We start from the raw sequence: 24,976 nt of genomic DNA, 5'->3' as shown, positions 1-24,976 counted from the left end.
TACAGTACATACAGTATGGAAAGAGGAAAGATCTCCACCCTCCTAGTGGGAGAAGATTTGCATTTTATGAGTGTTTATATTATTATTGGTGCTATGAATTTAACATTAATAGGCTCTGAGTCTGACTGAGGGTCAAAAAGGCAGATGCTAAATCTTTATGATGAACTCATTGGATGTCATTTCCTTGACTGTTTATTTAGCAGTTTAGTTAAGGTTAGTTTTCAAAAATCCAAAGTAAATACGGCTGAAGTGGTTAACATAGGCCTATGAAATGAATGAATAATCAAAATCTGTAAAGTTAGTAAAGTTTTGAAATAATTGTAGTGGAGTAAAAGTACTATATTTTCCTCTGAGATGTAGTAGAGTAGTATTGAAAAACTGGAGAGAATTTAAATTACACCACTGAGTTTACTTATACAAGGTAAATTGTTGTCTGCTGTTCCGGCAGCCACATGTAATTATGCAAAAAATAAATAGGCCTACTAATACAACAATAAGAGAAATAACACATTGCTCAATGTGATAATTAAAGTTGTCAGATTGAAGATGTAATTGCATCCATTTTACTGTAACTGTCCAGGGGCTATAGTGTGGGTGAAGGGTGTGTGTGCATTCCGTTCATGAACACACGTTTAATTATAGTGCCCGATGTAGACAAGTACAGTGACAGCATCTCTATTGATTCACACACACATGCTAATGGTTTTGTTGGGGTGACGTACAGTATATACAGTGTGAGGATGGAAAGCAGGAAGCCGTCTGTGGATTAAAGGTGTGCCGAGGAACAGATATAAAAGCCTAGATACCTCAGCCTCATTCGCCGCCGCAATGCATTGGAGCGCAACCTGCGTGCACGTGAGTGCACGTGAGGGCGGAAGTGCGCCGGACATGGCGCATCCCCGGCGTCCAGTCACGTGACCACCTTGAACCTTCCTTCCGTTACTTTACTCTATGGCACCAACGCGGAAGCTTGCCCTCACTTGAGATACAGACGCCCCAGAGCCGAAGGAGGCTCTGTCTATGGAGGAACATGTTCTGTCTATGGAGGAACATGTCTATGTTCTGTCTATGGAGGAACATGTCTATGTTCTGTCTATGGAGGAACATGTCTATGTTCTGTCTATGGAGGAACATATCTATGTTCTGTCTATGGAGGAACAACAGGGTACAGTGTTTTATTTTCCATAGCCACTGTTTACTTGATACCCTCCTTTTTCCCTCTACACTAAATCACTACACTGAAATAGTCAATCTGCTGTTTATTTTCTGAATGTTATTTTTGCAGAATGTTTGCCCAGAATATTGACGCTAGGGTTTGTGAACCCAAACGTGTCCGCTACCCGGCGTTTACTTCAGACTCTATGTGTGTCGGCAAGCGACGCTGTCCTGCTGTGATGTAGTACAGTAGCAATTCCGTTTATAGGACTAAAGGCCTATTCATACTCCATTAGGTGATAAGGTGACCACCGAAACGGTGGTTAGTAAAAACAAGAGAGATGTGTTTGGGCAGGACATCATGTTGTATTTTTTGGTGGTCACCTTATCGGTGCAGTGGTGACACACAGCCCATACTGAAATACACTGAGAATGGCAAATATTTGACTTACTATGCCCTGTGTTTGCTTTCCCACTATCAGTATGCAGCCATGTGTGAAATTATATATATATATATATATATATATATATATATATATATATATATATATATAGTGTGTGTGTGTGTGTGTGTGTGTGTCAATCCAGATGTGAAGAGCCCCCAGTGTCTAACGCTTTCAGATAATTGCCCTGTAGCAGTACTAGGGTTGCCGTGTAAAGTTGCGTGTAAATATTGGCAGTTGCTTATTGGGCTTGCTGTCTAATGCCGTTCTCAAATATTCAATTGTCAATATGTCAATTGATCCCCAAAACAAGAGTTCATAATTTAAATTTAAGCAACACTATGTAACATTTTCTTAAAGGGACACTTCACACTTTTTGAAAATAAATATATGTTAATGATGTTTAGAAGATTTAAAACACTTTCCTGGGGGTCTTTATGTGTGTAATATGTGATTTTAGATATTTTAGATTTTAGCAGTGAGCCCAGTATCTTTGATGTCATGGACATGGGGTCACTTCCTTCCTGGGCTTTGGTGCACTGCTCCTCCTCTCTGCTCTTCTATACCATGTGCCATAGTTTAGCTTCTATAGGCCTTGTTTAGGTAGACCTGCGGCTGCTTGTTTCTCCCACATAATCTGGCAACACTTGTCTGTAGCCTCCAAACCACACAGTGGTAAACTGTCAGGGAGTTGTACTACAGCAATGTGGAAAAGGAAATGTAGAACATAATATGGACTGGGTGTAATTATTGTTTAAAAGATGTGATAGCCTACTGTCTGTGTGCTGTTAACCACACAAGTTTAACTAACTTGGTTTACGTCTTTCTTTTGTATTTATTTCTTTTATACTTCTGTCTCACCTTGGTTTAAGTGTTAAACCGAGTCAGCTACCTGGGGTCCCCCAGGGCTTTATTGACGCCTTCTTTTTTCTAACCTACTACATCTCTGAGGCAAAAACAGCTCACAACGCATGGCGCTGCATGCGACACGCGGCCGTGAGCTTGTCCATCGGCTATTTTCAGCGAAGATATATACAGTAAGAGCGAAAACAGAAAATACAGTACGGGCCATGAGGGACTCCGGGGGTTCAGGTGGTACAATTAAGGGATGTGCTCAAAAGTACTCAATTGTTTTACTTAAGTAAAAGTACTGCAATGTAGAACACTCTGTTGGAAGTAAAAGTCTGGAGTAAAAGTACAAAAGTATTGGCATCAAAATGTATTTAAAGTACCAAAAGTAGAAAGTACTCACCATCTATATAGGGCTGGAGTGTTTAATGTATGTTTTGAAATAATAATCAAAGTAACTAGTAACTCAAGTTTTCAAGTACAATATTTGCCTCTGAGATGTAGTGCCAGTATGTAGAAGTTAAAGTATTGGAAATTGGAAGTACTCAAGTAAAGTGCTAATACCTCAAAATTGTACTGAAGAAGGCTACAGTACTTACTGTAAGTAAATGTCCTTAGTTACTTTCCACCACTGGTGATTGAACAGATATACAGTAGTGGTAGTTTGGAGAAAAGAAGAAAAGGTTTTATGACATACAGACAGTACGACAACCTTTTAAATAAATACACAAACAGACTCATTCTGTCTTGGATTACTCGTTCACTCTTACTGTTCATATTTAGAACTTGCCGTTTCATGTGGTTGTTTCAAGAGCTTTTTCAAAAGGGAAAAATATAAATAGTTTTTGAGCTTTTGGACCTTATCCATGTGAGCACAACCGATATTTTGAGATTCTCCATGTTGGGCCTGCAAACTGTAAATTATTTATTTTCAAAACACCGAAATGTTGAGTTTATGGCCCGCGCTATTAATATTCTCTAAAAACAACAAATTAGAGCGTAAACATTAGTTTGGAAATTATTCGCTTCAAGTGGTTTGCCTAAAGTCGTAGATTAATGGTTCAGTCCTGGCGCTGACATTTTAATTATGCAAAGGGGAAAACGCAACTTGTGTTGGCACCGAATGTGGAGAAACCCGTAAGTGACGCTCAGCAGGAAAATAAGATTTCCCACAGAGTTCATTACTACATTATGATACCAGCGTAGAACGCAGGAATTTATACTGAAAACCCACCTAGATACCAGCGTAGAACGCAGGAATTTATACTGAAAACCCACCTTGATACCAGCGTAGAACGCAGGAATTTATACTGAAAACCCAGATACCAGCGTAGAACACAGGAATTTATACTGAAGACCCAAATGTGTGTGACAGTGTCTTATTAATGGCCCACCACTACAGTCATGTGTGTGTCAGTGTCTTATTAATGGCCCACCACTACAGTCATGTGTGCTTTGAAAGTAACCTGGTCATGCATACTATTTCTCTGTAGAATTTGTAAGGATTCCTAATTGCTTGTTCCTTGTGTGTTTCATTCTCAATGTGTGAAGAAGGGTTATTTTATTATTTTAACCACTTCAGTAGTCCCTCAGGGCTCGATACTATTCTGTTTTCTGTTATTGTAGGGAAAGCGTTCAGTGAAAATAGCAGATCAACAAGCAGCTTCCCCCACAATAAGGATACTTGGGTTTAAGTGGTTAATTTGACACATTTTCACACCGACGGCGACTACACTTGAATACCGTGCCATTTTGAACAAAAGGCAATTTATTGGACTGTAAATATAATAGCAATGCAGAGCATGCCTGTGAAAAAAGAGCTTTTGTTCACAGCACAGTTCCTTAGTGCAATATCAATAGCCTATAGTCTTTTGTTGGCAGTGTAGCTGTAGAATTATTGTAATGTGATGCATTTGTATGTTTCTTTATGTTCCAAACTCCAAAGGTATACAGTAGTATGATGGGAGATGCAATTGCAGTCTGCCCTAAAGGTCAGTGCACACCAATGCAACACCTTGCAACATGCAACTACCGGTACTTGTAACCAATGGGAGTTGCAATGGCGTGGGCTGGCCTTACGGTATTTTCATATTTTCTTTTCTTAGTAATTATGCCAGTTGATTCCTCCCCTGTCACTGCTGTTGTAGGCCTATCCTACGGACTCACCTGCCTCACCAAAAACAGCAGATTTATTACAATCTCACGTGTGGTGTTTATATATTATATGTCTAATCTATACTGCAGCGATACGACGCTGCAGTATTCAACTGCAGAATCATTTGTGGTCATTGTCGTCTATCAGAGTGAGCAGACATTGTACACAATGCTATATGATATCCTTATCTAAAGCTCACCCTAGACAGGAATGTCAGGTACGTACAGTAACCTGGGGTTGAGACATTTCATACCGGGCGGTTGAGACCAAACGCCGTTGCGTTGGTGTGATTCAGCACTGTTTATCAGAGGAAGGGCAGTATAACTGCTGTTTTATGGAGCCCCAGCGTTGTGTCAGGCACGATATATGGCTTTTCCCGCACATGTGGCCTAGCTATACACTCAACAGAGCAATCATTTCAAAAATAATTTTGATGTACGCACAATCAAATCAGGCACACTGTAAAATAAAAAGAGGAATGCTGTGGCGTTGTCTTTCGCCTCGTTAAATTCAGCACTGTACAACAACAAGGCCCGGGCAGTTAGTGTAGCGGTCTGGGCAATAGGCTGCTAAGCCTGGCAGCGTGTCACGGGTTGACTCCTGATCCCGACGACCGTTGCTGCTTGTCACTCTCCTTCTCTCTCTCCCCATTTCCTGTCAGTCTACTGTTCATTATCATAAAGGCTAACATCACCATCATGACGTAACATGTCGATTTACATTCTCTATTCATTGTCAATATAGGAATTTAATGTTTGTGTAGGACAAAAATAGCCGATTTGCTCGTCCACATATGACATAAATTCTCCATTAATTGTCAATGGGAATTTAATGTTTGTGTAAGACAAAAATCTACACTAATAGCTGAATATAGGAGGTGCTAGCGCACCTCAAAAATATCTAATATATATAATAATCCCAAAGATTTTTTACATACAGTCTTAAAAGTCCTTCAATTGTCAATTCACTATCATCTGGGGACATGCACCCCCAGAAACAAAATCATGTGCACAGGCTGATCAAACCACTAATTTAGGGTACCACCTTGCCAAAATTACAGCATGTCTGTTACAGTGCAAATAAGTACATAGTATCATTAACCACGTTGCTTTCAGGCATCACCACCTGACTGATCTGCCCTATTCACGCTCAAGTCTTCTTTATCATAATGGTGCTGTTATCAGTCTAGCCAGACTTATTACTACCACAAAGTTATTCTTCCGCAACTGTACGCCTTTAAAAGTCACTATCAGCAAGGCAATATACACACACACCTTTCTGTTGATCAACAGCCCATAGCTGACAGCCAATCAGGATGTAGGGAAAAAATAAGGGAAATCGTCGAGGCGGCACAAGGTGGCCTAGGGGGAGGAGCCAGTAGAATTGAACCAATAGGAGCGTGCCATACTGTAGATGTTGACGGGTTACTTTAGTGCACCGAATGGCTGTCAACGGTCAACGGTACAACTAGTCGCTCCTACAGGTCCCTCATGCGAGGTCACTCAGTTAGTCTGTCCTGTGCCAGTGGAATGCACCTCGTAAAGTCATTATTGATTACTTAACTATGTCACAGGGCCCTTCATTTCTCTGTGGCAACATACTCCCATAAAATAATACATTCCTTTGATGTTGGCCACTTCGGCGGGCACATTGGCATTCCTGTTAACAGTTTGGACGGACAAGCAGTTCTAGAGGTGCATTACATCCATTTCCCTGAACCTTGTTTCCTGTTATGACTAAAAAAAGGCATGATGTGCGTGATGGTAATTAGACTGCATTACTCAATAAGCTCTCCGTTACAGAATACCTTTGCTTAAACCAATTAACGTGCCTTAACAATGGCAAAGCCAGCCATTATGAGCCTCATAAAAAAACATTTTGTTTTCAACTAAAAAATACCCACTGGCCCGTGTCCTGAGTTATAGAAACCCATAATGTAATTCTTTCAGAGCCGGTGTATAAGGTTACAGAGCTGGGTTTATGTAATCCTCCTCGGCCAGGGTCCGTGCATGCAGCCAGGTGATATGATCTGTGCACATGCATCCTGGGACTTTGACAGACAGGGAATAATAATATATCCATATGGATCTGTGTGGAGTGAGGCCCCCGTGGATCAGAGGGCGGAGATGAGCCCGGACGGCAGGCCCACAAAGATGAAACCAATAATCCAGGGATCAAAGAGGCAACATTCCTAGGCTGACTAACCTGCTCTTTAGCCACTCATGTGAGGCTGCGAGGCCACTCAACCGCCCAGTATATACACGATGACCATTATGCATAATGTCTTCCGTGTGCCTCGATTTACACACACACACACACACACACACACACACACACACACACACACGCACGCTTGCTTTGACAAGGCCGGTAGTAAAAAAGAGATATCACCTGCCGTGGTACCATAATCATGCCACTGTGTACTGTACAGCAGTGCTGCAGGCATTGCCTGTGGCTTTGCAAAAAAGGAAAGATATAATCTATGGTATCACAGCTAGGATACACACAGCCTGGATGTGTTGACATTGCCATAGGAGCGGATCGAGTGAATAGCCGGCGCTGCAATTAAAATGATACTGTCAAAAGAAGATACAATCACTACTTGACACAGGTTTTGTTTATAAGTGTTCCGTTTATCACGATCGCCGATTGTGTTTGGTTGCTGTGTTACCTTCTTGGAGAATCACAAAAACTGATCATTTCAGAGGTTAAATTCCTTTAACCCGCTATGAAAGCATCTGTGTCATTGTAGATTTTAGCTATTTTATATAGCAACTATAGTAACAGCGAAATCATTTAGAACAGTGGTTTAGAAAAGTGGTTCTCAAAAATAACAGACATACAAGCTCACAGCGAGTCACTTTGTGCCACGTTGCGAGCTTGTACATCTGCAATTTTTTAAAACATTTTTGAAAAATCTTGAAAGTGTTAGACTTTCGGGGGTGTGTGTGTGTGTGTGTGTGTGGGGGGGGGGGGTCTGTGGCCATATATATAACTTTGGGGGTCCTGGGCACGAGATAGTTTGAGAACTACTGATTTAGAAGGCATTTGTAGAATTAGCCTCAGGTCTTAATGGGTAAACTAAAACAAACTAAATATAACTGCTCAGATACAATCAGTCCTATTTGTTTTATGACAGTCACTCGTTTAATCCTCTCTGTAGCAATGCAATACGCAGCTAAATATTATCAAACTGGGGCAACATCATGACATTGAGACATGAGAACTCTGAGAACTCTGTAGATAGGTGTCAACTTTCTCCTGAGTGGCTATAAAATCTAGTGTGCGCGTCAGACAACTGGTGCTACATGTTCTATAGACTTTTCTGGTTGCCTGTTGATTCAGATAAGCATTAAGCAAACAGTTTATCAACATATTCATCTCCTGAGCTTGCTGATAATTTGGTTAGTGTCTTCTTCTTACAGTTCTCTAACTTTTGGCACGTTTTATTATTTCTCAGTTTCAGGAAAAAGAAAACCGCCAAACAGATGTTGTTCCTTTTAGGTATTTGGCATTATTTTAGGCAAATGATTAGGCTAGGCGGCTACACCCGAGTGTTTAAACATTAACAAAACTTTGTATGTTTTCCATGGGATAAAAGCACTTCGTGGTAAACGGACATTTCATATTTACATAGACAAACATGGAAAGTAAACAAATCATGCAAATGACTCCTTGCGTGTGTCAATACACTCCAAACGCAAGTAGCATAACCTTTAATGCGCAGGGGTGGCTTCCAGTTTGATTTAATCGCTGTGTGTGTGCAGTCAAAGAAGTATGAGCTGGCTGCTGCATTAGTCATCGGAACTGATGTTCACTAGGTGTAATCGTTATTATCGGTTATCGTGATAAGAAAACGCTCACAATAATCATATCAGGGAGACTTTACTTCCAGTAATTAATTGTGAAATTGTCCTCCATTATACACTAGAATTAATTCGCTTTTTGTGAGCAGCAAATTCAGTACCACTTAAACCCTCTACTTAAAAACAGACCTGTAATGAGCACATTTGGTATGCTCTCTTATTTCACTCTACACATTCGCCAAGAATAGCAGATCTACAAGCTTGTGATCATCTGTTTTTGTTAGTATCGCCATGATATCGTTAATCGCAATTATCTTTGCCATAATAATCGCGACGTGTAATATTCACATCGTCCCGTCCCTAGTGCAGTGTGGCTTCCAGTTTGATTTAATCCCTGCGCAGTGTGCACTGTGCAGTCTAAGAATTATGAGCTGGGGTGCTGCATTAGCCATCGGAATGGATGTCCACTCCCCGCGGTCATCAATCCATCTAGTTGTACATGAGAAGTAGACCCTGGGGGGCAGCACGCCGGCTGCAAGGTGAAAGCAAACACGAGAACATTTTGAAAAGGATGAACCCCAAACCCACCCAACGCCAACGCGGAGTGGAGCACACCTCCCTGTCCCCCGGACCCTCGCTGTGGCCCAGCTGTCCTGTCCGTCCTCACAGTACTCACATGTTACTTTACTTAAGTAAATGTAGCAATAATCTACTGTAGAAATACTTGTACGTCACTTTGTGCCACAGGTCTTGTTACAAGTACAAGTCCGGTGTTCATTTCACAACATACATAACCTTTTACAAAAGTCCTTTGCAAATAGCAGATCTACTGGTACAGTTTGTAGACCGGCCATTTTCAAATAGCCATAGCCTCAAGTGGTTAATGTATGTTTTGTAATAATAATCTAAATCTATAAAGTAACTAAAGTTTTCAAAAAATTAGTAAGTGGAGTCAAAAGTACAATATTTGCCTTTTAGATGAAGTGTAAAAGTAAACGTATTGAAAATTAGAAACACTCCAATAAAGTTAAAAGAAATCCTCTAAATAAAGTACAGTACTTGAGTAAATAACCCCCGCTGGTTCCTGGCCTTCTTCAACGCCATGGGATGATAAAAGCTATCAGGGACAGGGAGGGAGCCCTCAAAACCTTATGATGTGAAAGCCATTCTTGGAGAGTAAAAAAAAAAAGCTAAACTGAAAGACTGTCATACAGTTTTGCCTCCTTAGTTTTTTTTTATACGAACCCTTATTTTCAACCGGATGAAAAAGCCTCTCTTGGCATGCTTGTGTTATTCTTACACATTTCTCTTTTCCCCAGCATGCATTGCTCCACCACAGTCTCTTCTGCTTGAGCGCTTTGCGACGGCGGTCGGCGATGAGCGCCTCGTTGACTGAACTTTACCTGACCTGCCTTCTGTTCACACCTGTGTCTGCATGTAATAGACAGGTAGCATTATTAGACTCCCCACCACTTTGTTAAATAGTGAACTGATCAAATCCTAAATAGTTGCAATGTGTAACCAATTACTCCCTTAATTATCAGGTTGCATTTTGGCAGAGAGAATTGTGTTGAACTTCATGCTATTGGCCCGCGACTTCATTGCAATCCATCTATGACACATTCTTCTCAGGGTAATCCTTAATATGTAAACTTATACAGTATCTGGCCTTCTATCGTAGTCTATTTGTCTTGGGCAAAAAGCGTACTTAATTGTGCACACACAGACACGCCCGTGCGTACACACAAACGCACACAGGCACGCACAGACAGACACACACAAATGCATGCATAAACACAGCCTTGAGTGGCCTCTGTGCCAAGTCCGTGCAGCTGGCCCTCTCAAATTCATACAGACGAGCACAAAGCATGATGGGTCTTACAAATAAAGATAACACGCACGGTCGCACGCACGCACACACACACACACACACACACACACACACACACACACACACACACACACACACACACACACACACACACACACACACACACACACACACACACACACACACACACACACACACACACACACACGTATGCACACAAACAAACAAACAGTAACACAGAGGGGCCTTTATATTCAATTGACACATTACAGCACATGCCATCTGAATCCAAAACAAAGCATTTGGTGATTTAAAGAGCCACTGCGGTTACTTGCTCATTCTGCGTGCATTTCTAGCCTCAGCTCTGTAACTCTCACAGTGGCTTCCCTTATTAGTCAAATGTTGCCTGCATGGGTATAACAGGTGTGACTACATGGTCATATTTACATTCAAACTGTCCTAATAGCGGACTCCATTCCTAAAGTTTGCTCAACACAGTCAATAGGATGAAAGTCATAAGGATCATACAGATAACAGAATGCACACTTTTCAAGTCGCCTGTACAGTTATCTATTGACTTTGAAGTTGTGTCAGTCTTTATATTTATGGGACAGCATGCAAATTTTGTTTTTTAATGGAAGAAGGGGGATTCGGCATAGCTGAGCAAGCAGATCTAAAATACACACACGCACGCGCACGCGCACACACACACACACACACACACACACACACACACACACACACACACACACACACACACACACACACACACACACACACACACACACACACACACACACACACACACACACACACACACACACACACACACACACACACACACACACACACACACACACACACACACACACACACACACACACACAAAGAGTGCTTTCATGGCTTCGGGAATAGGCAAATTATTAGCTACAGTAGAATCTACCAAATGACCAACAGGCCAGCATGGATTAGTATGATTATAATCACTTGACTGAAACTATTTTCATGCCGTAAAAATAGCTGTAATATTATTATATTAAGGCCTAATGCTATTGTGTAGTTGCTTGCGATGGCTGGCCACGGTGCCTTCCCCTGGTACCGCCCGTGTTGTTGTTAATCATGTGGCTTTCATTCTTGCATAAACTGATTTCTCTCATCAGTCTGCTTTGCCCACTCATTAAATCCTGAGCTGGATGTTTATACAAACACTGTGAGAAAACACATACGTGCACCCTGTGGGCCTTCTGGCTAAAAGGAGCCGGAGAGGTGCAGTGAAAGGACTATTGAGTCAGAACCAATGTTGTTTTTTGATCTCGTCCCTCCTTCGCTGCCTCTCCCAATATTTGGATGGATCGACATGGCTGTTTACGCTGCGCGTTTCCCCCGAGCTTTTTGAAGTGCACGGGGCTGCCGCCGCTCCATGGGGCTGCCACCGTGCCATGCAGCCACGCCAATGGAGCCGGTGCGACCATATAACAGACTGGAGTCATTCGCAGGGCACGCGGGGCCGGCTCGTTCTGGGGGACCCGCCGCACTCAGCACACACAGCTGACAAGCTGTGGCCCTGGACATTTAGCTGTCACTCAGTGGTGGAAAGTAACTTAGTACTCAAGTACCTAATGTACTCGAGTACAGTTTTAAGGTATTTTAAGGTATTTGTACTTGAGGATTTCCAATTTCTGGACCCTGCCTTGTTCAAAAGGATTAGTATTTCTGACCAGGCATGTGGAACTCCATATTTGGGGAGGACTGACGTCATATTTGATGATGCATTAAAGGGGACTTTTACGCTTTGTGTGATAAATAGTAGCATACCCATTGATCCATCCATGCAAGAGAGGTATCTAAAGGAGAGGATCTAAATATGGAAGAAGAGCAGGAGACAGTGGACAACGAGACAACTAGCCTCCAAGAGGAGAACAGGCCGAAGAAATGACACACACATCCAGCGATGCAGCGAAAGCCACTGCATCGCTGGCTGATGCATGGGTCAGTGATGTTAGGCCGCGAGTTCTGCTATTCCATGGAAAGTGCTCTTGTAATTCCACTGCTGCTGCAAATAGGCCTTCCAGAGCAGTACCATAGTTTAACCTGGCTCCTCAGTCCTGTACTGGGTCTGATTTTGAGTCCTGTGATTGGCTCAGCCAGTGACCGCTGCACTTTACGATTGGGTAGGAGAAGACCCTTCATACTGGCCCTGTCTGTGGGGTTGCTTCTGGGAGTAGCACTGTTTCTAAACGGCTCGTTGATAGGTCTGTCTATTGGCGACACCCCCGGTAGCCAGCCAATCGGCATCGTCCTTACTGTGTTGGGCGTGGTGGTACTGGACTTCTGTGCTGATGCATCTGAGGTACCAATTATATCTTACCTTCTAGATGTTGCTGATACAGAGGAGCAAGATATGGCTCTAAATATACACTCTTTCGCTGGTGGGATAGGTGGCGCTGTGGGCTATATGTTAGCTGGTCTAGAATGGACTGACACGGCTTTGGGTCGTGCATTTAAGTCCCGGGAGCAGGTCCTTTTCCTCTTTACTGCCACCATCTTCATCATCTCTGTTATACTGCATATGCTCAGTATTCCCGAGCAACCTTTCAAACCATCCCACCAGGCAGAGGCCACAGCAGACAGGGACTTCAAACCATCCCACCAGGCAGAGGCCACAGCAGATAGGGACAAACCATCCCACCAGGCAGAGGCCACAGCAGATAGGGACTGCGGCAGCCAATCCTCTTTGAACCCCAATGTCCTTGACCCGATTGGAGACGACAACTATGCTGCGGAAGACAACCATGTCGATCTTGTGTTGGAGATGGACTTCCTTGATGTGAAGTGTGTTAACAGTAACAGTGACTCAGCCTCAGCCATAACAGAGTCACAGTATGAGATGGAGGAGGCCTCCTCTCCTCCTCGTTCTTCCCATGTTGGCCACTTTGACTCAGTTGAAATCGTTGAAGAACTTGTGTCTATTTCTGGTCATTCCCACCCAGTGAGTGGCCACGGCTCTACTGAACAAGGTAACCTCCCCGTCAGCACGTCAACCTCAGTCTCAACACACCCTCACAAGTACAACCGACAACAATCCATCATCCCCTCACACTCTGGACGAATAGGATCACAGGTGTGCCATATGCCAGGGCCAGCGTCTGGAGGTCCCCAGACAATCCCCCCCTCCCGCAGCCTTAATGACTCATGTGACTTCCAACAGCATGCAGAGAAGAGGAGTCTGTCGTCTGAGGGCTCAGACCAGGAAGGCGGATCAGAGAGGGGCACCACTGTACGACTACTCTGGATCTCAATGCTGAAGATGCCAAGCCAACTGTGGAGGTTATGTGTGTGTCATCTCCTCACATGGTTCTCTATTATAGCTGCATCTGTGTTTTATACTGACTTCATGGGACAAGTTATCTACCGCGGAGACCCCACGGCACCAGCTAATTCCATTGAGCTCCAGAACTACAACAAGGGAGTGCAGATGGGCTGTTGGGGCCTCGCTGTCAATTCTGCTACTGCTTCTGTCTGTTCTGCCCTCCTTCAGAAGTGTTTGGATAATTTTGACCTAAGCATCAAGGTCATCTACATCCTGGGAACCCTGGGGTTCTCCATAGGAACTGCTGTCATGGCAATCTTCCCCAATGTCTACATTGCCATGGTGATGATCAGTAGCATGGGTCTCTTGGATGTGGTCATCTCCTACTGTCCTTATGCTCTACTGGGTCAATACCATGAAATAAAAGAGTATGTTCAGCATAGCCCAGAAAACACCAGAAGAGGCTTTGGTATAGACTGTGCCGTCTTATCCTGCCAGGCCAATATCAGCCAGATATTGGTAGCATTGGCCCTGGGCCCTGTGGTAGAAATGGACAGCGTGCGTGTCATCCCCATGGTGGCTTCTGGTGGATCGTTCCTGGCGTTTCTTGCTGCCTGTTTCCTGGTTATATACCCAAACAGGCAGACTAGAAGCTCAGTACACACTGAGGGGTATAAGACAGCAGCCCGTTTGTCAGAGGAAATGTAACGTAGGTTCAGGATTTTTTTTCCTTCTCTCTTCTTTTTAAGGTTAGCGTTCTAAAGTGAATTCCCTGTATGCTAAGCAAATTACCAGCTTGCAGATGGGGCTGATACTTTGACCTGGTCACCGAAGTTGAAAATAAAATAAAATCACTTAGGCCTACTATTATTAAATCAAGTAAACTTGCACCAAACATTTGGAATCCAGACAGCGGAGAAATAACTGATGAATTATGGGCTTTTGTACAGTGCTAAAAGATTCACTGGGCCTAAACTATTATGTCAACTCTATACAAACTTTCTATGTTGAATTGCAGCAATTTTCAGAGACCCTTCATACAGTAGTTAAGTTCCATTACTTCTAAGAGAAAGTGAACGTCCTACGGAAAGTGGCAAAAGCAGGGTTACACACCGGCATTCCGAAGGCTGCTATTCCGACCATTTATTTCTGTTTATACTTTTTGTGGGACTATCTATGGAAGGCTATGTATGGATGTGTATGTAAATAGGCATATATATATATATATATATATATATATATATATATATATATATATACTGTATATAATATATATATATATATGTATGTATGTGTATACACACACACACAAACTATTCTGGTGGAAAATCAGGGTCTATTGTACCATATTTAGCTACATGCTAAAGACAGCTGCCATCTAAATTTTATTTGAGTTATTTTTTAAATCTCTCCATGGACATTTAGCGGCGTCGTTTGATTTTAGCCCAGGTAGAGCGCACCACAAATCAAGACAATAACATCCTACTACTAGGTCATCATCACACTGGTGTATTTTGATAGGCCCTGCCCTAGGCTAGTCTGTATATAGTATAGTTTGTAAAAGACAGACAGTATAGGCTAATCCTCCTATAATCCTCCTATAGCCCATATTATTTATCTATGGCATATTCACTGCAATAATAACAGACAAAGTTGTTTTGTTTTAAGTTAAAGTTAGGCTATATTATGTTTACAATCTACTTAAGCATTGGTATGAACTATGAAAGCCAGCATTCTTAATCCTGTACCACAGCACAGCACACCACCCACACCACACCACACCACACCACACCACACCACACCACACAACACAACACCACACCACACCACACCACACCACACCACACAACACCACACCACACCACACAACACAACACAACACAACACAACACCACACCACACCACATCATCCATTGAGAACTCAGTTGTGTAGTGTCTATTTCCGTCCTACACAATTCCCATTGACAATAAATGGAGAATTTCACGTCATAGTGTCTGAGCAAATTGCCTTAGTGTCAGACAGGGCCTTGTAACACGGCGGCCAGGACCTTCTCGTCACATACTGGCATCGCTTCAGCCCCTCCTATATACAGCCTTTGTCCCCACACGTCTCAATATTTGCCATTGGCAATGAAAGGAGAAATTAGGTCAAATGTCCACCAAATATGATGTAAATTTGTACGATGACAAGAGCGGCCCTCACTTCACACGGGTGTGATTTTTGTCCTACAGAAAGTCCCATTAAAATCCCATTGACAATGAATGGACAATTTCACGTCATAGTGTCTGAGCAAATAGACATGTTATATCATGATGATGTACGATGATAAGAGCGCCCCTCACTTCACACAGGTGTGATTTCTCCCTGGTTGTACGTAACCAGGGAAAAATCCCTGGTTGGACGTAGACACGTAGACTTTTACTTTTGGTACTTTAACCCATTTAGGACTGAGGACGATTCTAAAAACGCCTTCTAAATACTGAACTAAGGTTTCTGAAAATGTTCAAATATGAATTTAAAAATTACAAAAATGTTATGCCGCTACGCCAAAAGGGGTTCCCATCCTGAATGTTAAGTACATTTTGATGCCAGTACTTTTTGAATTATGTACTAACAGAGTATTTCTACATTGCAGCATTGATACTTTTACTGAAGTAAAAAAAACTAAAAAACTGTGAGCACTTCTATACCACCACTGCTCAAACGGAGCCCGCGGGTCCTCCAGGCTGTACTCCTCAAATCAAGTCCAGTCCCGCAGGGCACACCTGCCGCGGCCCATGATGTCTTGAGCAGTCGTGTTTTTGTGTCAGGAGCTCACAGTGCTAACTCTGGAGCGAGAGCAGCAACAACACCCTTCGTGACACCCCCCCCCCCCTCCCCCCCCCCCCCCGCTGCCCTCCAGCCCTGCCTGGGGTCGTAAATCTGGCCCAGTGAGAGTGTTTGCAGGGGGGGATCAGGGGGGGGGATCGGCAGACAGACTGACTGAGGGCTGGCTGGGGTGCTGTGGGAGTGTTTGTTAAGATGTTTGACTTTGCGGAGCTTTTCTTTTTTTCTTTAGCCGGATGGAATGGAACTGCAGACAAAATGACAAGTGTTTCACTGACTGATTGTCGCCTTGGGCTTTCTAATAATTAGGTGGTTAAGAGAGCGGCTCTCCGAGCGGAGGAGTTTATTACGTGTGCAAAAGGCAGCTAGAGTCATCAAATCACCACAGGCTTGTCCAATCCACAGGTTAGTGTTCACGACCCCGACTACATTACATTAAATTGTGTTGTTTTGCAGGAGCCGTGGTGATGAACGAAGGACAACATGAGTCAGTGGCTCTTTTAATTTCAAGGACACTGTATAACTTTTGAGAGTGTACAAATGGAACCAAATAGACCCTTACGGGTGCAATTAGTTCCACTTGTACATTCTGGCGTTACAGTCAGACCTTTAAGGGTCCATTTGGAACCATCTCAAGGAACCCCAAGGGTCCCCGGACCCCACTGCGAGAATCACTGAACTAAGTTACAACGCTGACACGGAGAAGGAAGCATCTTTGCTCCACTCCGTGCTGATTTCAGTGGAAATGTATAACTTTTGGCCAAGCACTTCTCCACCAACTACTCCAAAGGAATTGATAGATTGGGGACTGCAGCACTCGACGGCCATGACAAATGGGGTCTTGACCGGAGGGCGTTAGGAATTACAACTGGCGCTCTCACCGACCATGCCTGTCAACTGGCGTCCATCAGCCAGTGGTCAGCTACTGTACAGCCCGGCCATTATATACACTCACTTCTCAAACCCACAGAGGCCTGCTAAGTACACATTGTCGCGCAGTACAAACAACCATCTTCCTACAACTGCATCAGCGTGCCATGTCCGCTGATTTATACTCGTGGCATTTAGGATATTATGTAACTTTTACAAGGGCCTCTCCTGTAGCTTTTCGGCATGTTTTCACACCAATCATCTGTGGTTGTCACGGTGCATCACTGACCGCTGGCTTGAAGATCAGCAGGAGGAGACGGGACAAGTTCCACCAACAAATGTTCATAAGGGGCAAGCTCCAAAAGTGGTATTTGGCATACCACTCGACAAATGGTATTTACTGTTTTTCAAAATGGTTTATATAACACTTTCAAAACGCTACACCTCCAAATGCTGGTGCTTTAACATAGCAATGCAATATAACAAAATAATACAAAGGTTATAATGCTGGATGTAATCCAGAATTATACTATTATAGATATAAACCCCCAAAACAAGCACAATCAACACAACAATAAAATGTGCGTGCGTGCGTGTGTGCGTACTGTACGTGCGTGTGTGCGTACCTGGTAACAGTGATGTTGTCTGGGGGCACCACTATGTTTAATGTCTTGCTCCAGGGCCATGGTGTACTGTAGATGCATCTGTAAAGGCATCATAACCTGCAAAGACAAGGAAGACTGTCTATTAGCGCACAGTCTTTGCATGCCATAAAAGTGGTAAAACCTTAGGGTGTGGCTCTATTAGGCTATAATACTGTATAGTAATATCATACATTACAACTCCTAAACAAAGAGTACATCTCAGCCCCCTCCTATAAGCAGTCCAACTGTCCCCAGTAACACACACAGCTGTATTGATGTTGGTACCATTAGGAGAGAGAACAGGCAAACGTTGAACAAAATAACAATTCTTCTACATTATTCTAATCTACTCTATTTGTGTAGACTTCTTGTAAATGAGAAAATGTTTAACTATAATTTAACTCTCGAGAGCGTAAATGGTTTCATTTTCCACTCAAGATTTAAAGGCCACATGGAACCCCCTCAAGGACCACTGGTTGGAAACCACTGGTCTAAGTAGGTGAGATTTTGTCATTATTCGGTGGGATGATTATGGCTTTCTGGACAGTAGCAGTTGGGGCAAACTGCTGTCGCCCCAAAACATGATTTACAATTCTGTTCCTTATACTTTCTTCTTTTCAGCCTCTCAAGGTTAATGGCACAGGAGTTGCGAGAGGCTGGCTAAAAATGTGGCCAGGGTGTTTTGCGAAAGCCAAACGTCATAACTTTGAATTGTCTTTGGGAGATTTGATGTTGCTATACCATCTCTGCTCATTGCTTTGCCTTTCCATTTTGGCTGAATTCAGTCATTGTGGGTTGGGCTGGTGGTGTCGGTATACTGGCGACTGGGTGGTTGTTGATGAAGTCAAACCCGGCTGTACTGACCCCTGTTGACTGGTGTAGCAATTCTTAATGGCTGGCTGGCCGGGCGTCTTGGTCCCTGCACTGACTGGTGTATAGCACTCTGGGAAGATGGCTGAGATGAGGTAGCAGTGCCCTCTCTGGCTGAACAGTGGTTAACTCTCCCACCTCGGGGCTATGGTTTCTGAGCCCAGATAGAGCCGGGCCTTAGGTACATATACACGATGGCTCCCCAGCGGCTGAGTATGTCCAAGCCGATGATGCACTGTGCTGGGCTCCGGAAATGCATGGTTTCCCATGAAGCAATCCTTTTATCCCCTCATTCTGGCAGACACTTGATTCCCGGTGTCCTCTTAGTAGGTAGGCTGCCCAAATCTCCGCTTAAGGCCGGCCACTAAGCTGTGCTTAGCTGTTCCTCCAAGCAGAGATCTGAAGTGCATTGCACACCCTTCCAATGCCAGCGCGAGGTGGATGCCACTCTCTCCATCTAACCAGCCCTCAAGTCAAGTCACCATTACTTAGATACTGTAGTGCATGTCAACCCATTTCTGACACCGCTGTCCTGACAGGCAGTGGTGTACTGCAAAGTAACTATGAGTACATTTACTCAAGTACTGTACAAGTACAATTGAGTTTTTTCAGTATTTACTATACAGTAGTAAGTATAGTATAGTATCTACTATACATCTCAGAGGCAAATATTGCACTTTTTACTCCACTACAATTATTTGACAGCTTTAGTTACTGGTTACTTTGCAGATTTTGATAATTACAGTTAGGTACGTTATACATTTTATACTGTACTTAAATTTGGAAGTAAGTACATTTTGAATTCCAGAGTTTTACTTAACGGAGTATTGCCACATTTTTGCCACAAGTATTGATACTTTTACTTAAAAACTAAGTACTTTTTCCACCACTGCTGACCGGTGGGTTGAAAATAAATGGGAACAGACTTCTTGGAAACGTCTTGTTACAGGACATTTTGAAATTTTAGCAAATACAAGCGGCTCCAACAAAGCAAAACAAAACCTAGTCTTCAATATAGAAGGTGGGGGGGGGGGGGGGGGTCCCCACCACAACAACCATGCACCCATCATTGTCCATAATGGTTTCATTACCCAAAATCTATTGACAGGAAAACAAATGACCGAATGGAACTGCGAACAACATTAACCGACATCATCAATCACAATAAACCCTCTAATATAAACAAGTACAACTGACACATCAATAACACAACAAGTGTGTTAGAGGGATGCTGGGAAATCCTCCTTCCAAGACCAACTGGCACGCCCCGGGATGATACGGTATTATTACATAAATCTAGCAGGCTTAGTTTGCAATCAGGCCTAGTTAACGTAGCCAGCAACGGTTCAGTCTCCCCACCTCCTGGCCCCGTTAATAAAGTGTCCTACTCAATTTCCTCTTATACGGCTGTGTGTAAAACAGCACGTCCAAGGTAGCGCATGTCTGTCTGTCTGTCTGTCTGTCTGTCTGTCTGTCTGTCTGTCTGTCTGCCTGCCTGCCTGCCTGCCTGCGTCTGAAACCCCCATAACGTCTGCATGCATGTGTCCGTGCATGGTTGCACATGTTAAAGTTGTGCATACGTGTGTGCCTGCTTTGTGCACGGCTTCATATAGTACATACGTCATACATACATACATACATATCGTCTCTGTCAGGAGGAAACCTCATATGTCCAAACCTGTTGCTTTTCAGGATTTAGATTGTATTTTTTGTGGATCTGCTACTTTTGATGCTTTTGTGTGAAGCCGTACAGTGCGATCAAGTTTAGGGCGTCAATTTACTCAGGAAAGAAAAGGTACAAATATGGGAGGTAAGAGGTTCCTGGCTGACAGCAACCAACGGTATATACTGTATATATATGCATGTTCCTGTGTGTGTTTGCTTGCCTCTGCATAAGTAAGTCCCGAGGCAGCTCACTCAAAAATGTTAAAGTGCGTGTGTGGTCCATTCCGTTGGTGTTTACCGTCTGGTCAGAGTTACAGCGGAGGATGTCAGTGGTCAAGAGTGTGGGGCATGATCGAGGCACTGGGTGTGGGCTAAGAACCATGCCAGTGCCACGGGCCAGCCAGGGTCTGTACCGTATGTGCCCTGAGGCATGCATTTTCTGCCCAACCGCAGACGCTGCAGGAATCCATCATGTTCCCCACAAGCAAAAGTGTCCCGTTCAAATAATCACTGGACATTAATTAAGCCCAAATATAATGATGTTTGTTTGTTTGTTTGTTTGTTTGTGCCCTTTCTGTTCCTCCACCTATGCACTGCTGTGTGTATTGACTTGCTTATCTCATTCAAGCCGGGAAGGCATCGTCTGTGCCATTTTAGATTCTTGAGTTGGTTATTAAAAAATAGCAGATGTACAAGCTCACAGCAGCGAGCTTGTACATCTTGCTATTTTCATTGTACAGATATTCTACTGTTAGATGGATGTTAGGTTCCTTGATGACTATTTATATGTATTTGATGTATTGTGTTGATGTAAGACCGTCTGCTACTGTAAATGCCTAAATTCTAAATTGTACATCTTGCTATTTTTGAGCATTTTGGAAAATAATCTCGAAAAATCTCGAAAGGCATTTGTAGAATCACCCTCCGGCTATTAACGGGTTATCGCCGCACTTATCCGCAAGGATTACATGGTCCAATACTATGAAGTCTCCAGACACATGCTGTGTACAGAAGAGAAGGCCTTGGCAGAGCAGAGACAGTGAGACGACGGGATAGAAGGCTGTGAGGGGTTTCTGGCCCGTGTCCTTGTTCATGTCCAGAGCCGGTGTGGAGTGGGCAGCGCCATCAGTCCCAGAGTGTATGGCGATGTGGCAGAACAGAACGTTAGCAGGCAAAGTACAGCCAATACACGGCCTCGACGTCAGGGAGAGAAGCAGAACCTGTTTGGACTGCAAATTATTACTGGCTGATCCTCTATTATTTTATCGGCAGTGTTGTTGGACTTTAAGGTAGTGGGCAAGCAGCACGCGTCCTTGCCAGAGAAGGAAGGAGGGGAGTCGACTACTCAAATAATCTTTGATAATTGCTGCAGTGACCACAGAGTCCTGACTAAGTATAGGAGGCCGTAATAGAACCATTTGGCCTGTTTTCATATTTAATAGGGAAAAAAAGTGGAGGGGAGGGGAGGGGAGGGGAGGGAGGCTCCAAGCAGTCATTTTCTCAGAATCAACACCTCTGTTTAAACATTGTGGAGCGGAGCATGGATCACTACCAAGGAAGTTGTCGACTTTTCAATCAAAAGGACATTTGTCTTCAGGTAACCTTGCATGTTACAAAAAAAACTCCTCTGCTGGAGAAACAGTGTTCGCACTGTTCATTCAAAAAAACAGATTAGTACAATGATAACGATATTCATAATAAAACAGTGTGACGTTTCCATGGCGAGGCCTGCTTTTAGAGCACCGTGTCGTATTCTAATGATTTATGACTGTGAACTGGTGTGACAGGCGGGCAATAAACAGCAGTAGTACTTGATAATTCTGCCTACACTGAATCTCTGTTCTGCGCCTTGTATCTTTCACATTATTCAGTGTCGGACACAGTAACAAAGTATGTTGTTGCTGTCTCCATAATTTAACCTTTTGTGGGTTATTTTTCCCCCTAAATTAAGGCCATACTATTTGATCATACTACACAGCATCACACAGAAAGCATCAAAAGTTGCAGATCCACAAGATCGAGACGTGGGCAGAAAGCAACGCTTTTAGATCTTGTAGATCTGCTACTTTTGAATCCTTAAAGGTTATAGTTTTGGACATATAATGCATAATGAGAACTTTTTTTTAACTTTAAGTAGGCCTATATTTTGATGGCAATTGGCATTACTCAAGCACATTTTGAACACCGACCTTTAACTTGTAAGAGAGAATTTCTTCATTGCGGTACCGTATTGATTATTTTTATTAAGTAAAACAACATGAGTATAGGCCACCACTGCGGCCTACATAGTATAATGTGGCAGTGTGTGAATTAGTTTTGGGGACACTCCAGAGGGGTTAATAAGTCCAATCGCTGGGCGGGGAGAAGCTTGTTTTGCCACCTCCGTGAAATTGGTCGGGGATTTGGCTGTTTTTCCCCAAGTCTCTCCGGCCGGTTCAATACGTTTGGGGAAACCTAAGCTTACTATTAGTGCTGCTTTACACATTGGTGTTACAAGTGATGTGGGCTGAATTAAATTGCAACATTATATCTCCAGCCCATGGGGTTATAGCCTCCTATGTTATAGAGGGGAGAGTCCGTTGCTGGAATTTCTGGAGTCCTCAATCAGGGTAATAAATTGGGTCTGATGGCTAATTTTAGCCCCGAAATCCAATCCTCGACAATAAGTTACAAGCCTTGCGGGAGCTTTTAGTCAAACTGTGTCTGGCACTGGCACAGTTGAAAAGAGGGCTTTTAAATAAATGACTTTACAAAAAAGTTGCATGTTTTTCAAAGCGGGCGCTCGCTCCCAGATACAGGGGGGCATGCACGTAAAGTGAAGTTTACCATGTCTGACACCTTCTGTTGATTTGTGCATTTTTTATGCCCGTGCCACTCGCGGTCTAAAAGCCATTCATTTGCACACCGCAGTTTAGCGTTGCATTAACATTGCATTAAAAAAATCTGTTATCGCTAGCTCGATTTTTTTAAGGTCCCTCTTGTCCCAAATAATCCCCCCCGCACACGAGCACACACACACACACACACACACACACACACACACACACAGACAGACAGACAGACAGACAGACAGACAGACAGACAGACAGACAGACAGACAGGCACACACACACACACACACACACACACACACACACCACCTCCCTTTGCAGGAGACCAGAAGTCCAGCGGCAGGTCGGTGTGATTTCACTGTATGGCCCTCAGTCAGTGCATTAGCAGTGACGTGATCGTGATTAATGTTAATCACGCTGGATTTACTGTGTGTTTATTTTATGGCGCAGTTGGCAGCATGCAGGGCTACAGGCCGCCTCTATGAGAGCTCCCGCTGGCAGCGAGGAGGCACACGGGGCAGACTCTACAGACTCTGGGGCTTCCACCGTGTTTGCGCTGGTGTTTTGCCGTAACGCCGCTTGGCCTCGTCTGGGTCGCTTCGCCCGCTGAACACAGAGCCCGTGTTGTCAGTCATGAGTGATTGCAAATGTTTCCCGTGAACGAAACCAACCAACCAACCGTACGTACGCTCACCGGTTGCTTCTCCCCCCCACCCTTTTCTTCTCCTGAAAGCCGTCTGACTGACAATGATTTGATGTGACAGCTTTAGTAGTGGACAACTCCAGTACAAGAGGCCAGTGGTTCTCCAACCTTTTCAAGTCAAGGACCCCCACATTTATATATTTGGCCCCGGACCCCCATCTGAAAATGATTTGTGCCTGCAGGGACCCCCAGAAGAGGAAATAGCAGATGTACAAGCTCACAGCGTGGCACGATGCTATTTTTGAGTATAGCCAACACGCGCACGCATGCACACACGCACGCACACACAGTACATACATACATACATATATATATATGGCTAAAGTGGTTCAAATGCATGTGATACTGTATTAACTACTTTTGCTAGGGACCCCCTGGGGCTCTGTCAAATTTGTACAAAAAAAAAAACCTTAAGTATTCACAAGTATGCACACTACTGAAGTATTCAAAAGTACAAATTGGAAAATATATTTAGTTTTTATATCAATGCCTTACTGTACTGAACATTTTAAATGAATGTCCCCCAAAACATTCTACGTATCTTTTTTCCAAATATCAATAATAGTGAAAATAACAATAGAAAATCTACAAAATGTACAGTACTAGATCAGCTATGGCGGTTATAAATGAAGTGGTTATAATTCATGGTCATTTTTCTCTCCCTAGAAATGTAGTGGAGTAAAAGGAGAATATTTGTGCAAAAACACAAATACTCAAGCAAAGTACAGGTACTCAAAAAAGTTACTCAAGTAGGCTACAGCACTCAAGAAAATATACTTAAGTTACTGTTCCCAACTGGTCATCAAGTAAAAAATACTCTCCCTGTGGCTGCGGGCCGATAAACCGATCACATTGTTTTTTTTGTTTGATCAGCTTAATGTTTCACATACTTGCACAGTGAGTGGCCAGGAATGCCTTTCACTTGCCTGCATGGCACTGATTGGCACACAGAGGGAGGTCTCTGGTGTCTGGCAGACAGTGCAACACTGCCACCATGTTGGCTCTTGTACTGCCATG

The 24,976-nt window shown here is 43.4% G+C and overlaps 1 protein-coding gene across 1 annotated transcript; it reads left to right on the top strand.

Annotated features, from left to right (window-relative positions):
• Window positions 1–12,190: 12,190 nt before the first annotated feature.
• LOC308323388 (solute carrier family 45 member 4-like) lies at window positions 12,191–23,866 on the top strand (the record flags this gene model as incomplete). The annotated part of the gene is made up of 3 exons (XM_080775116.1): window positions 12,191–14,206; window positions 21,526–21,596; window positions 23,707–23,866. 3 exons carry the CDS (start codon window positions 12,191–12,193, stop codon window positions 23,864–23,866), a joined length of 2,247 nt encoding a protein of 748 aa, XP_080631242.1.
• Between the last annotated feature and the right edge of the window lie 1,110 nt (window positions 23,867–24,976).

This window comes from Protomyctophum bolini (genome assembly GCF_963924005.1).
Source record: "Protomyctophum bolini genome assembly, chromosome: 11".
Taxonomy (NCBI): Eukaryota; Metazoa; Chordata; class Actinopteri; order Myctophiformes; family Myctophidae; genus Protomyctophum; species Protomyctophum bolini.
The sequence above is the reverse complement of the archived record's forward strand: the minus strand, read 5'-3'. Positions and strand labels throughout refer to the sequence as shown.